Source organism: Canis lupus, chromosome 28 (genome assembly GCF_003254725.2).
Source record: "Canis lupus dingo isolate Sandy chromosome 28, ASM325472v2, whole genome shotgun sequence".
Classification (NCBI taxonomy): Eukaryota; Metazoa; Chordata; class Mammalia; order Carnivora; family Canidae; genus Canis; species Canis lupus.
Window position 1 is genome coordinate 39,652,164 of NC_064270.1, and position 12,957 is coordinate 39,665,120.

The following is a 12,957-nucleotide window of genomic DNA, read 5'->3' on the forward strand; positions in this document are numbered from 1 at the left end:
TCTGGAGAATGTTCTCCGTTATCTCAGGTGAAACAAGCATATTAAACCCGCATCCCTCAATCTCAAGAGACCACCACCAGCTTTGGAAGAGCAGCATTTTCCAGTCCCTCGGCACCGTTAAACATGTTAAGAAAACTTGTATAATTCCATTTTCTAAAGTTCCAGTTCAACGCCTCTGCCTTTGACTAAAAATGTGGGTAGATGCTGTCTTGGGTTGACCCTCTCTGTGATGAGGATTGAAAACATCATTGCAAACTCAATAAAATGCCCCATAAATATAAAACAAAGGCCTTCTTTCAAGGGGTCAAGATCCAGTTTCCTGGCCGCTCAGCCAAGTGTGTGCATCTGAGGCTGGGACGGCGCCCCTGACCTCAGGTCTCTCCGGTGTAGCCAACGCTATCTTAACCCACGTGCGCGGGGAATGGGGCTTTCCCAACACCGCAGCTAATAAAAAATATATTCCATTAATCGGAAAATATTCTTGCTGAAATTCTAACTGTTCTTCTCTGACTCCGGGGGAGTGGGATTTCCACAGGCGTCCTCAGACACAGCTACCTCTCCGCCAAGCGCCCCGGACCCCGCAGAGGAACGCGGACTTCCCCGCACCCCTGCCTTTCCCTGGAGTTCAAGCACCTCCAAATCAACAATGCATGCATTCCCTTCAAAGCTCCAGAATGAATGTGTGAAGAGGAAGGAAATACACCCCTGTTTGTGTGCATGAGGTCTCCCAAGTGGGGTTCATGAAACATTTGGAATAGAAATTAAATGTTGGCTAATTGATGATGGAGAATGAAGAACCTGAGGGAATGAAAAACGTCTTCTCTGAGTTAACAACCTCACGAGAGGCGAAAAGAAAGTCCTGGCCAAGCCCCCTGGGAAGAAAGTGTCTCCAGCAGAAAGTGCCATAGAACCGTAATTCCTAAATCCTAAGGCAGCAGACACCATTCTTTAAAACTCAAGCTCCAGCATAACCGGGAAAAACACGCTTTCCCTTCGTGTCCCTGGGGAATATGCAGTCTAGACACTTAAGAAAGTGGATGTGAATAGCCCAGTGGGTAGTTACGTGTTGGGGCCTCCAGCTTGCGCTTGTGGGGCGGGTCCTCGATGATCCGGTTGAGGTCTCCACGGTTTTTCAGGTCCATGGGCTTCTCCCACACCGACAGCTGCATCGTCGGGTTGAAGAAGAAGACGCGGTCATCGCCCGTCCAGACCACACACCTGCGCGAGTGGAAAACTCACCTCAGTGCCCCTCGAACACATTCAGTCAAGAAATCATCGGCCATTGAACACCAATAAAAAAAAAAAAATAAGTCAATCGGAGAAGGACAAACATATGATCTCATTCATTTGGGGAATATAAATAATAGTGAAAGGGAATAGAAGGGAAGGGAGAAGAAATGTGTGGGAAATATCAGAAAGGGAGACAGAACATGAGACTCCTAACTCTGGGAAACGAACTAGGGGTGATGGAAGGGGAGGAGGGCAGGGGGTGGGGGTGACTGGGTGACGGGCACTGAGAGGGGCACTTGACGGGATGAGCACTGGGTGTTATTCTGTATGTTGGCAAATTGAACACCAATAAAAAATAAATTTATTATTAAAAAATATATGAAAAAAAAACACACAGGCCAACTCTGGCTTACCACCTGCTTTTGCAAATAAACTTATATTGAAACCCCCCCCAAAATAAATAAATAAATAAATAAATAAATAAATAAATAAATAAATAAATAAATAAATTTATATAAAAAATAAAAAAATAAAATGTTCATTCTTGACTCTCAAAAAAAATTGAACACCAATAAAAAATAAATTTATATAAAAAATAAATAAAATAAAATGTTCATTTTGACCCTCAAAAAAAAGAAAGAAAGAAAGAAAGAAAGAAAGAAAGAAAGAAAGAAAGAAAGAAAGAAAGAAAGAAAGAAAAAGAAATCATCAGCCTGCGCCCGGACCCAAAAACCCCTTGGTGCCTGAACATCGCACGTTTGCAAAGGTCACTTATGTAACGTATAAATCGTTAACGACCGTGCCTGGCTTTTTAGGGGACTTTACAGAGCTTCTCCTGCTTTCCCACTTGACTAAGAGGCAGGTACTGTGCTGACCGTCCTCTCACCAGGAAGGACAGCAAAGTCGAGCAAAGCAAGGAGCTTGTCAGGGTCCCTGGAGGTCCAAGCTCCTCCCGGCTCGCCACCTGTCTCTGCTGTAACGTGCCCGCGCTCCGGGGCGCCTCGGGCCACCGACCCAGGGACCCCGTGATTCGAGGGGGCTTCCCCGTAAACACTCCCCACTCACGGGCCATCGGGCCACATGCGAGCCCACACTCCCGGCGTCACCGACAGTAAACGGGCTGCTGTGATGAGCAACCCCGGCTCCCACCGTCCAGTTTGTTTCTAGAAGAGCAAAGAATTAAGCTTTGTGTTTTCACACAGAAGAACCCAAAATCTCCAGAAGGAATAATATCCCAATTTTAAGACCCCGTCTCTGTCGAAGGCTATTAGAGAGGAGAAAAGATGATAAGAAGTGAAGACAGATACGAGAAAGAAAGGACGGGGTCTGTTCCTAAGCAGTGTGAGCGGGTCTGTAAGGTCGGCCTGCGGGAACCCGGGTCGGGCTGCACAGCCACCCAACGAACGTGGCCCCTCGAGGCCACCAGTCTGGCCTCTGCCTCCATCCCGGGCTTGGGCCCAGGATGGAGCAGAGCAGCAGCCCTGTGCTGGCACCAAGGCCCGCCGCTGGGCTGGGCTCCTGGAAGGTTCCCCTTGGGCACGTCTGCCTCCCTCCCTGGGCCTCAGCTCCTCAGACTGGCCTTCCAGAGCCCCACGGCCCCAGGGGACCCCAGAGCTGGGACTGAGAGCGAAAACCACAGGTGCTGGGACCCTCCGGCCATGGGATTTCCTCTGACGGGGCCTCTGACCAACGGGGAGCCGCCTGCCGGGCACTGCCTTCGTCCCTGGTAACCGCTGCTCCCTTGCCCGGCTGGACGGGCACGGCTGTCTGTCTGCCATCGGGAGGAGCCGGCCGGCACCGGCCACTCTGCTCTGCACCGAGGAAATGCCTCCACCCCGGATCTGCATGCTCACAGCTACACATTTCCCACGGACCGTGCCGAGGGCTCGGGGGCCGAACCCATGCTCTGGGAACTGTGAACAGGCCAGGCTCCTTCCCAGAAGCGATGCTGCGACGGTCGGTTGGGTTCACTGTCCCGGCTGGGCTGGGTTCATGGGTGTGATGGGCAGGGTGACGGCCCCTACGACGTCCTCATCTTAACCCCTAGACCTGGGAATGGGTGACCCTGCAGGGCAAGGGGATGCTTTGCAGATGTAAGTTAGTGTCTTGAGATGGGAGATGGCCCTGGATTGTCTGGGCAGGAGAGGCCTAGTCGGAGGAGGAGAGGTCACGGAAGCAGAGGTCAGACACCCATGGGGGTGGGGGTGAGGGAGGGAGATGGGGGCGCCCCAGGCTGAGGGGCTCAGGGACGGAGGAAGGACTAAGAAAGGCAAACGGCCCCAGAAGCTGGAAGGAGCAGGGACCAGCCTCTCCCCTGGGGCCTCCAGAAGGAACATGGCCCGTCCCACACCTGGATTTTAGTCCCGTTGAGACCCAGATGGGCCTTCTGACCTGCAGAATTACAAGATGATCAATCTGTGGAGCTGAAACCTCTGGGTTTGTGGCAGACTGGTCAGGGGGCTCCCCTTGGGCCCTCTGTGTCCTGGGCTCCAGCCTCAGACCTGCCTCCAGGCCGCAGTGACCCAAACCCTCAGTGCCGGGCCTGCAGGCATTGGCTAGGGCTGGCACCGCAGGTGGAAGGACGGTGACCTGCCCTCGAGCTGACCTCTCACCCTCCCTCCAGACCTGTCCTTGACCCCAGGTGGCCTCAGTTACACTGTGCATGTGTGTGGGGAGGTTAGAATGGAAATCTGCATTATTCTAACCGTGGGGACGTGGAAGCAGGATGCCAGGACCCCTGGCTTTGTTAGAGGCCGGAGGGCTGGGAATTAGGAAGCAGGGACACTGGAGCACCGCAGGGCTAGGCCGCGTGGTGTAGAGGGACCCCTGGGTGCCTGGCCTCCTGTAGTGCAGAGAGTCAGATGGGCGCCGCCCAGGTGGGACCGACCTCCCGCAGGGCCTGTGGGACCCACCTGGATTCCTCCCCGTGTCTTGGTTTCCAACAAAAACCAACTATCACTTCAGCACAGACCAGAGCAGTCCGGGGAGGAGGGCTCTCCTGAGCTCCAAGCGTCGCCGCGGAGGGCTGCTAACCTGCTCTCCGCCTGGTCCTCCCCCCGGGGAACCCGGCTGCAAAGGACCCACTCCCGGTGCCGCAGGGACAGGCGTGAATTGAACCCGAGAGCTGGTGGCGGGGTAAATAACCGTGCTCCCCCAAGGGACATCTGCCCACGCGCAGGCTGCGTCGCCTTCAACAGGAGGGAGCCAGCTGCGACTGCAAAAGTAACCGTATGTATCGTGTATGCACATGTTAATAGGTGTGCGTTCACCTTCCTCAGCCAGGCCGCGTAATTCCCGGACAGTGGCCTTATCCCCCCTTCTCTTGCACCCGCCCCCGTACCCCAGGGGACATCACGAGCACCTCAGCGTTAGTTGAGTCTGGGACAGAGCCCCCTAACGGATGAGGCTCAGGACCCCCTCGAGAGGAGCCAGGCTGGCTGCAGGGGACCCCGGTCACCTTCCGACGGGCCCCCCAGGGCTGCTGGCTCCGGGCGGGGAGGGGGTGACACTCGCGTTGGGTCCCTCCCTCTGTGCACCTGATTTGCTCCCCCGCGTGCCCGTTCCGGAGGGACTGTCCTGAGGGCACAGCGCCCGGCATCCCCTGGGTCTCACCCCAGGGCTCAGGGCTCGGGACCAAATAAAAGCAGGGCCTGGGTTCGCTCCCCCCGCCCCGCCTCACCCCTCCGCGTCTCCAGGAAGGGCTGACTGTGCACGTTGGGCTGGGGGCAGCGATGCACGGAGGAGGGAGCACAGACCTCCCTCCACCTTCCCTCCTGTGACTGCAGGATCTGGGGCGAGAAACGCATACTTGGGCTTGTCCCCGTCCCGGCACGGCGCTCCTAAAATCCTGGGGTTTCCTGACACAGTGGGACGGGCTCCTGTTACTGGCATCACAAGCTCTTTATGGTAATGGGGTGGCTCTGGGATCCTCGGGGTGGGGCAGGCGGCCTGGAGAACCAACCACCTGACTGGAGGGTTGGAACTTCCCCACCCCTGGGGACGGGAGTGGGTCTGGGGGTTGGATCCACCACCCTTGGCCAATGGTCAGTCAATCCCGCCTACATGATGAGGCCTCCGTGAAAACCCAGAAGGAGGGGGACCAGAGACCTTGTGGGCTGGGGATCACGTGGGGCCTGGGAGACAGTGCCCCCCGCCCGGAGAGGGTGTGGAAGCTCCTCGCCACCCCCTCCCCGGGCATGTCTCCCATCCAGCTGTTCCCAGGTTGTGCCCTCTGAGAATCAACCGGTCACCTAGTAAGGAAAATGCCGAGTTCCCTGAACGGCTCTAGCGCATCAGTCCAGCCGGAGGAGGGGGCGCGGGAACCTGGGATCCGGCGCCGGTCGGACCCAAGCAGAGGCGACAGCCTGCACTTGGACGGGTGTCTCCGGTGGGCAGGGGCAGCGCCGTGGGCCGGAGCCCCTGAACTGCGTGCAGGGCCTGAGCCGCCTCCAGGTAGACAGGGTCACGCGGGGTGACGCCCCGGGCCGCCGGCTGGTGTCGGAGAAGGCTGGGCGCGGGAGGCGGGGCAGCGGGCGTCAGCAGCGAGGTCCTGGCCTGGAGTCTTGAGCGCCGGGAGACTGGGACGTGCTCAGCCGTTCCCCATCCCCCTGTCCCCGGCGGCAGCGCCCACCCCGCGGGGCCGACTCAGGGAGGAGCACACAGGTGAACACCTGTTCCCGCCGACGAGGGCTCGGCCCCCGTGGGGAAATGCTCGTGTTGGCACGTGTGCGCTCCGCTCTAGGCCGGGGGCCTCGCCGTCTCTTGCGACGACCGGTCAGGCTGGTGACATCGCTGTGTCATTCCAGACACTGGGAAGCGTGGCTGCTGCCCGTGGAAGCACAGGAGGCTGTCGGCGCACGGCCCCGATGGCCCAGACGGCCGAGGGGGCAGCTCGGCACCCCGGGGCCTCTGTTCCTAAGGGAGCAACGGGGCCGCAGCCCCCGCCCTCCGAGGACGAGAAGCCGCAGCGGGCAGAGAGGCAGGGGCGCGGCGCTGGGCCCAGGAGACGGGTGGGAGGAGCCAGTCGCCCAGGTCCCCCCCACCCTGCACACCGTCAGGTCGCGGCGCTCCACCCGGCTGCGCTTCCTGCGCGGACACTTCTTTTCCCCTCTTCGAGTGAGCAGCGTGAGGGCGCCAGGCAGTCAGCGCCGAGCTGGGCTCCCACTGCGGCGTCCCGCGGCCGTCGGTCCGGCCTCCCCAGGGGCAGTCGCTCATTCTCGACCCCGGCTCGAGGCCCAGGGCCGCCCCCCTTGCTCTTCCCAGAACAAGGGCCCCAGGGGCTCCGTGTAGGCCGTGCTTCAGGGCTTCGGGGCACGACCTTTCTGGAGATTCACGTTGAGACCCCCCTGCACCCTGGAGGCCACCAGGGTCCGGCTCCGGCAGCCGCAGGGCCCGCCCACGGCACCAGGGCTTGGCCGTCGTGTCCCCCCACAGGCGGAGCAACGACATCCCGTGAGCGGCAGTGGCACGTCCGCCCCCTGCCCGGAGCTGCTGGCTCCTGGACGCGGATCTGAACGGCAGCCTCCTCCCGGCCCGACCCTCCGCCTGAACTACGCTCTCTGACATGTCCCTGAACCTCAGAGTCCCCTCCGCACAAGTAACGTCTCCCCGCCCCTCCCCAAATGAATGAAACACTCGATGATGCTAGGGGTACGGAGGGACATTCGGCCTCTCTTGGCCACGTGTGCGAGGCAGTGACGGTGCGTGGGTCACGTGGCCAGCCCAGCACCCTCTTCTCTGCACTCTCCGATGGCTTTGCTCTCGTCAAACACCAGCCACACGTATGATGCTTTGGGACATTCTCCTTTCTTTCTGGAAAACTTCCACCAACTTCCCCCAAGAACATTTTTTTTATATTCTTTTTTTTTTTTTTTAAAGATTTTATTTATTTATTCATGAGAGACACAGGCAGAGAGAAAAGCAGGCTCCATGCAGGGAGCCCGATGTGGGACTCGATCCCGGGGTCACGCCCTGGGCCAAGGGCAAGTGCTCAACCGCTGAGCCACCCAGGGGTCCCTATATTAATTCTTCTAAAGTCAAACGTGTCCACTATCTATCGTCAGAAAATTCTAGAGAATCTGCTTTTAAAACATCCTGCTCCGTGAATTAATAGTTATAAGTGAGGGCAGCCCGGCTCCCTGCATGGAGCCTGCTTCTCCCTCTGCCTGTGTCTCTGCCTCTCTCTCTGGGTCTCTCATGAATAAATAAATTAAATCTTTAAAAAAAATAGTTATGAGTGAATTAAAAGGTCCCTCAACAGGGGGCTAAAATAGCGAATAAAGCCAGAATGAAAAGCACGGTATTCACGTGAAGTCAGACGGAGCAGGGAGTGTGCCTGGGGGGTCGCGCCCCCCGTCACCTGCTCAGGGGATGCTCTCCTGCTCCAAGGCAGAAGGCCACACGTGCCGCCGGCTTGTCCGCAGCCACATTGGGCCCCAGGTCCCAGCCCCCTCCGTGGCCACAGCCCCCCACGCACTTGGGCTGCGTCCCCGCTTGTCCTCACAGCAGCCGCAGGCGTGACCTCGCCGGGAGGTGCACCTGCTGGCTGAGTCAGCCTCCCGCCAGGGCCGCGCGCTGGTCTGTCCTGAGCGTGCTCTCGCCTCTTCCTGAGCTGCTGTGAAGAGGACTCCGGGTTTTGCTTTGAAGGCATCACGGACAAAAAGCTTTCGCTCCGTCAACCTTGACTTTTCAGAAAATGGTCTTGCTTCAAAACCACAGGTGCTATTTATTTATTCATTTATTTATTTATTTATTTATTTATTTATTTATTTATTTATTTTTGCTTTTTTTTTAGTTTGTTTTTTTGCTTTTTTTTTAAAAAACAAAATTCACAAAAATAGTGAATTGCTCGTAAATCCATAATCTTTTGACGAATTTTAAAACTCTAATCATTGGCACCACCATTGATGGTCATTTGAGCCAAAAGCTCATGAGCTTTACACTTGAACATTTTTTTTTTATTATTTTTTTCGTGTCTTCGACAATCCCGAGGAGCACGATCTAATTACTTTCCAGTAGTGGAGTAGCTCAGCTGCCGCCGGAATTGCCATGTGGGTCCAAAGCCAGATTATACAAAAGGAGGAGGACGAGGAGCAGGAGAAATGGAGAAACAGAAATCCGTGAGACACTGAACAGCGCTGTTCTAGAACCAGCCCACCCGAGGCAGGAGCAGATTGGAAAGAACAGCTCAGATTACATCGCGTCTCTCCCCACGACTCCCTCTTGCATTTCGAGGCGGATGGGATGTCACCTCCTATGAAGGTGCAGATGCAGGCTTCGCGCCCCAGGTGACGGCATCCTTAAGACTTCCCCGTGGCATCAAGCTACATGAGCTTCTGGGGAGCAGAGTTGGCCCAAGAAGTTTTTCTGGGCTCTGAAGCCGCATCCAGGGGTCACGCTGGCAGCAGCTGGAAGAACGAGGGGTCCCTCTTGCCCTGTGTGTCCGGCACTGACCTGGCATTTCTCCGGTGCTTCATGTGATGCTAACGTGATGAAGGCGGTGCCTCAGGCCGTGTCTCTTGGCAGAGAGGACAGCCGGTCACACACAGGAATAATCATGGGAGGGATGCCTGGGTGGCTCCTGGGATCGAGTCCCGCATCGGGCTCCCCACAGGGAGCCTGCTGCTCCCTCTGCCTGGGTCTCTGCCTCTCTCTGTGTCTCTCATGAACAAATAAATAAAATCTTAAAAACAAACAATCAAGAGAGCCGCTTCTTCGCTGGGGCCCCCACCGCGCTCCTCAGCCCTCCCGCGCGGAACCAGGAGGTTCCCAGTCCAGGCGGTTTTCCCCGAGGTCCCCCAGCGAGCGAAGCTTTCAACCTCCCGCAGCAAGTGTGTCCTTCTCCGCCACATCCGAGCAGTTAGGCTCTGACCGACCCTCCGTCCTCCCACGCATTCAACTTCTCAAGCTCCGATTTGGTCAAAATGTGACCAGAGCAAAAAAGCGAAGAGAATAAGAATATTTTGATTTCCATTTTTACGTGTTTTGAGTAGATTCCAAAGCTCTTTACTTCTTTATTGTGATACCAGCTGCCTCCGCCCCCAGCTCTGTGATGGTCCAGAGGAGTCTTTTCCAAGCCTGTTGGGTTTGCCCCATGTACCCTGAAGCTTCTAGAGTCTTCTAGAAATCCCAAGTTTTCCCTGGAGAATGTTGGTCTGACGTCAAGGCTCAGGTCCCACAGGTGAGGTCTAGTTCTCAGATCTGACCTGAGCTGGCAGCCTGAGCCTTCACCCTTCGCCCCGGAGGATTAGGAGGAGGGTCCACTTCTGAGGACAGCGGTGGGGCCTCCTGACCGACGGGACCACCGCGCAGAGCACGTGCCTTTGGGGCAAGAACAAGAACTGGATTCCCCAAGACTTGAGCAGGGAGCCCCGGCATCTCACCATGAGAAGTAAAGAGAGGCGCTTAGTGAAACCACAGAGCTCGTCGGGTCACCCGCCAGCACCTGCAGGACGTGCCTGCATCCCCAGCTCAGGTCCAAGGGACCCGGTCACACCGCACGGTCCCCCGAGCCCGCGTCCACACGCAACACCTGAGCATCAAGCCGTCCTGGTCAGAGGGGTGAAGGTGCATTCCTGGAACCGTCTGCATCTGATGAGGGTGTCCACGACGTGTGCAGGCAGAGTCAGATGCCCTGACACGCAGGTGGCCGGGAGGACACAGGTGATGGCGCCAGGGTCCCATCCTCCCATGGGGCCCCCTGCCCTCTGCCTGCCTGAGAACTGACTGACCCGAAGAACAAGCCCAACAGCAGCAAAGTCCAGAACAAGGGGCAGCAGCGGAGGGAAGGTGAGGCCGGCCCGGCACCCCGGGCGGGAGAGGCTTCCTGGTGGCCAACAGCGGAGTGGGACACGTGAGCTGCAACCAAGGCTCCCTCACGTGACGTCAAGACAAATGAGGAGGTCAGGCCGCGCTGACGCGAAGCCACCTCCCCACCGGAGAATGAAGGCGAGGGGGCCCCTTCACCCCCAAGGTCAGGGGTCCATCCTCCGCGTCGGGGGACGTGCAAACTGACCCCTCAGGCATGCGGGGGCTCCGTCAACATGCACACCCTTAACCCAAGAGCTGCCCCACACACCAAGGGGCTCCGCTCCCGGTGGAACTGAGTCCGGGAAGCACACACGGAGGAGCGCAGCTTCTCTGCTCCGGCGGGGATGCAAGCGCAGGTGCCAGCCCACGGGCCTCATTCCCACTCAGCAAGTGCATCCTCGGGCCGTGGAGCCCGTCCAGGCCCACGCGGGGCTCCGATGTCCTGCAGGAGGGTGACTGTGCCACCTACCGCCCAGCCAGCTCGCTCAGGGGGCAGCCCCATCAGTAAGGGCGTTGGGAGAGCTCCTGGTCCCTGAACACTCGGGTCCTGTGGGTGGTGCTCTCAGGGGCACGGGAGCTCCCGGACGGCCCCACACAGCTCCACCTGCTGTGGGGCTGTTCCTGAGTCCCATCCTTCCTAACAAGACTGTAACCACGGGTCAACCTTTCTCCTAAGCTCCGTGAGTCATCCTACCCCGTCATCACACCCGAGGGAAGCTGTAGGGACCCTGCCTGGGCGGTCAGCCGGGCCCATGTACGGACACAGCCCGGGTCTGGGGAGAGCGGCAGCGTGGAGGGGCAGGGCTGTTAGCCTCTGGGGTCTGGCTTGAACGGAGCTGCAGGACACTCCCCGCGTGAGGGGACGCCCGAGGGCCGGGTGTGCGCTGTGTGCGAGCGGAGGCAGGCTCTTCTCCGACAGCATTTTCAGGGTGCGGAGCGGCTGCAGCTGAAGGCAGAGGGCGGGGGCTGCCAGTGCTGGCGACACTAACCACAGGCCGTGCAGAGAAGGGATGCAGGCCCAGGGCTCCGGGTGGTCAGAACATGATTGACCACAAGAGGCAGGTGACCAGGGCAGGTACGCGGGGCCCGGTAGGTGCCCAACTTGCCCTTCCTTCGGGCATCGCCGGTCACCAGGGACACCGTGCAAGGCCGATGGCACGCGGGGGACCATCAGCAGGTGGCTGCTCCTACGCAGAGGCCCATGCGGTGGACTCTGTTGTCTGGGCTAGCTGTTCCTTCCAGCTCTGTCCTACCCTCTCGTCTTCAGGTTTTTAAAACTAATTTTTATTATAATAACCTTCTTATTCTGCTTCCAAATTACTCCATTATAAAAGGACATTTTTAAAAACCAAAGACAGTGGCTCCCCCGTGGAGGGTATTTTGAGTACAGCATACTCAAAGATCAGCAATCCTCACAGGGCAGCTGGAGAGAGCCAGACACATCTCTAATTAGCAGCCATCCGGTTACTATGTTCCTGGAGTAGAGGGAAAAAGGCTCCTTGAAGCGTAACGCGTGCTACGTTTTCTTCAGACGGCGTCTTTCACTGACATATATGCAGCAGCTCACTATTTTAATAGAGATGCGCAAATGCACGAGAGCAAGATACCTTAGCACTTAAATGCTATTTTTCTTTCTGCAGAATGTGACAACGGTGTGCAGCTGTCCCTGCCACGCGCCGCAAATTAATTTTTTTAAAGCACAGTATCACCTAAGGAACGTGCACGTCCGCTTTGGTGCCAACAAGCAAGCGTGGGTCAGGACGAGGCTACTGGTCACTGGTCTTGGGGCATCTTACCAGGGGGATCCGGGCACCGGGGTAGAGGCCACGGGTCTGTTGCCCTCCGCCGCACTGTCCTCTCTTGTGACGAGTATCGATGGAGGCTCCTTTCAACAGAAAGAGAAGGATAGCACTTTTTTTTTTTTTTTTAATTTAAACGCTCATCTTCAATTAGGCAAGCAAGTGAAGAATAACGTGTCTCCTGCAGACGGGCCTGCCCACAGCACCCACTCGATAACGGCCCGCTCAGGGTGGCAAAGCAGACGGGCCTGAGCAATTACGCTGAGAATACGGAATTGAAGGCACAACAGACCGTGCTGAGGGACTCAGACAAAGGCATCTCCCTCATTACCCCAAATTGGCTAAACTCTCTGCAGAGACCGCCGAGAGATTGCCTCCGGATGCCTTAACATCTCGTGGGTGAAACATCATGTGGCATTCATCTCCAGGAACAGGCTGGGCCCCCAGAGCTGCAAACTCAGAGGCCGCAGCTCAGAGCTTCCAAAACCGTGTCCCCTGGCGAGGACGCCAGAAGCAGCAAGAGATCCCGGTGTGCTCAGGCCGGGCCCTGACGGCAGGAGGAGGACTCCGGCCCGCCCCCCTGCAGCACCCGGTGAGGGTGGTCTCCCCTCTGTGAGCATCGAGCTGGGGGCTCAGCTCGGGGGGCCTATGACATGGTGCGGGGGACTCCAGGGGCAGAGCTGGGTTTGAAAATCTCTCTGGGTCGGCGTCTCTGTTGATGAGATAAAGAAGGTTTGAACATGACATCACCTAGGAGAAAACGAAGATTTATTCTCTATTATGGGAAAGAGAAAAAATACATGGCTGGGGCACTTGCTCGTCGTTCATCATGGATACGATGTGGAGAGAAATGAAAGTGGCTGGAGGAGAGACGGGACGGGGTGGGGATAACACCAACGCAGGCGCAGACGGAAGGTCTGGATTAACTTCTTTAGCTGCCTTGCTGGCTGTTGGCCAAACGGAGGGAAAACAGAACCGAATTCCTGCAGGTAGAACCACAAAAGCCACAATGAGGAATCTTTTAAAAAGTGTCATCTCGACCCTGGAGCAGCTGAAGGAGAGAAATGGAGTGGCGGTGAGCATGCAAACTGCTGCGGCGTGGGGAGGACACGGTTTTTCT

At 57.3% G+C, this 12,957-nt stretch overlaps 1 protein-coding gene across 1 annotated transcript in view; it reads right to left on the bottom strand.

Annotated features, from left to right (window-relative positions):
- The window catches only part of TCERG1L (transcription elongation regulator 1 like), a 182,344-nt gene that overhangs the window by 46,752 nt on the left and 122,635 nt on the right, over positions 1 to 12,957 (bottom strand). Inside the window, exons 6-7 of the mRNA XM_025467669.3 lie at positions 11,835 to 11,923; positions 1,064 to 1,218 (exon numbers count right to left, since the gene is read on the bottom strand). Coding sequence (XP_025323454.1) covers positions 1,064 to 1,218; positions 11,835 to 11,923 — 244 coding nt within the window. The remainder of the gene's footprint in view (positions 1 to 1,063; positions 1,219 to 11,834; positions 11,924 to 12,957) is intronic.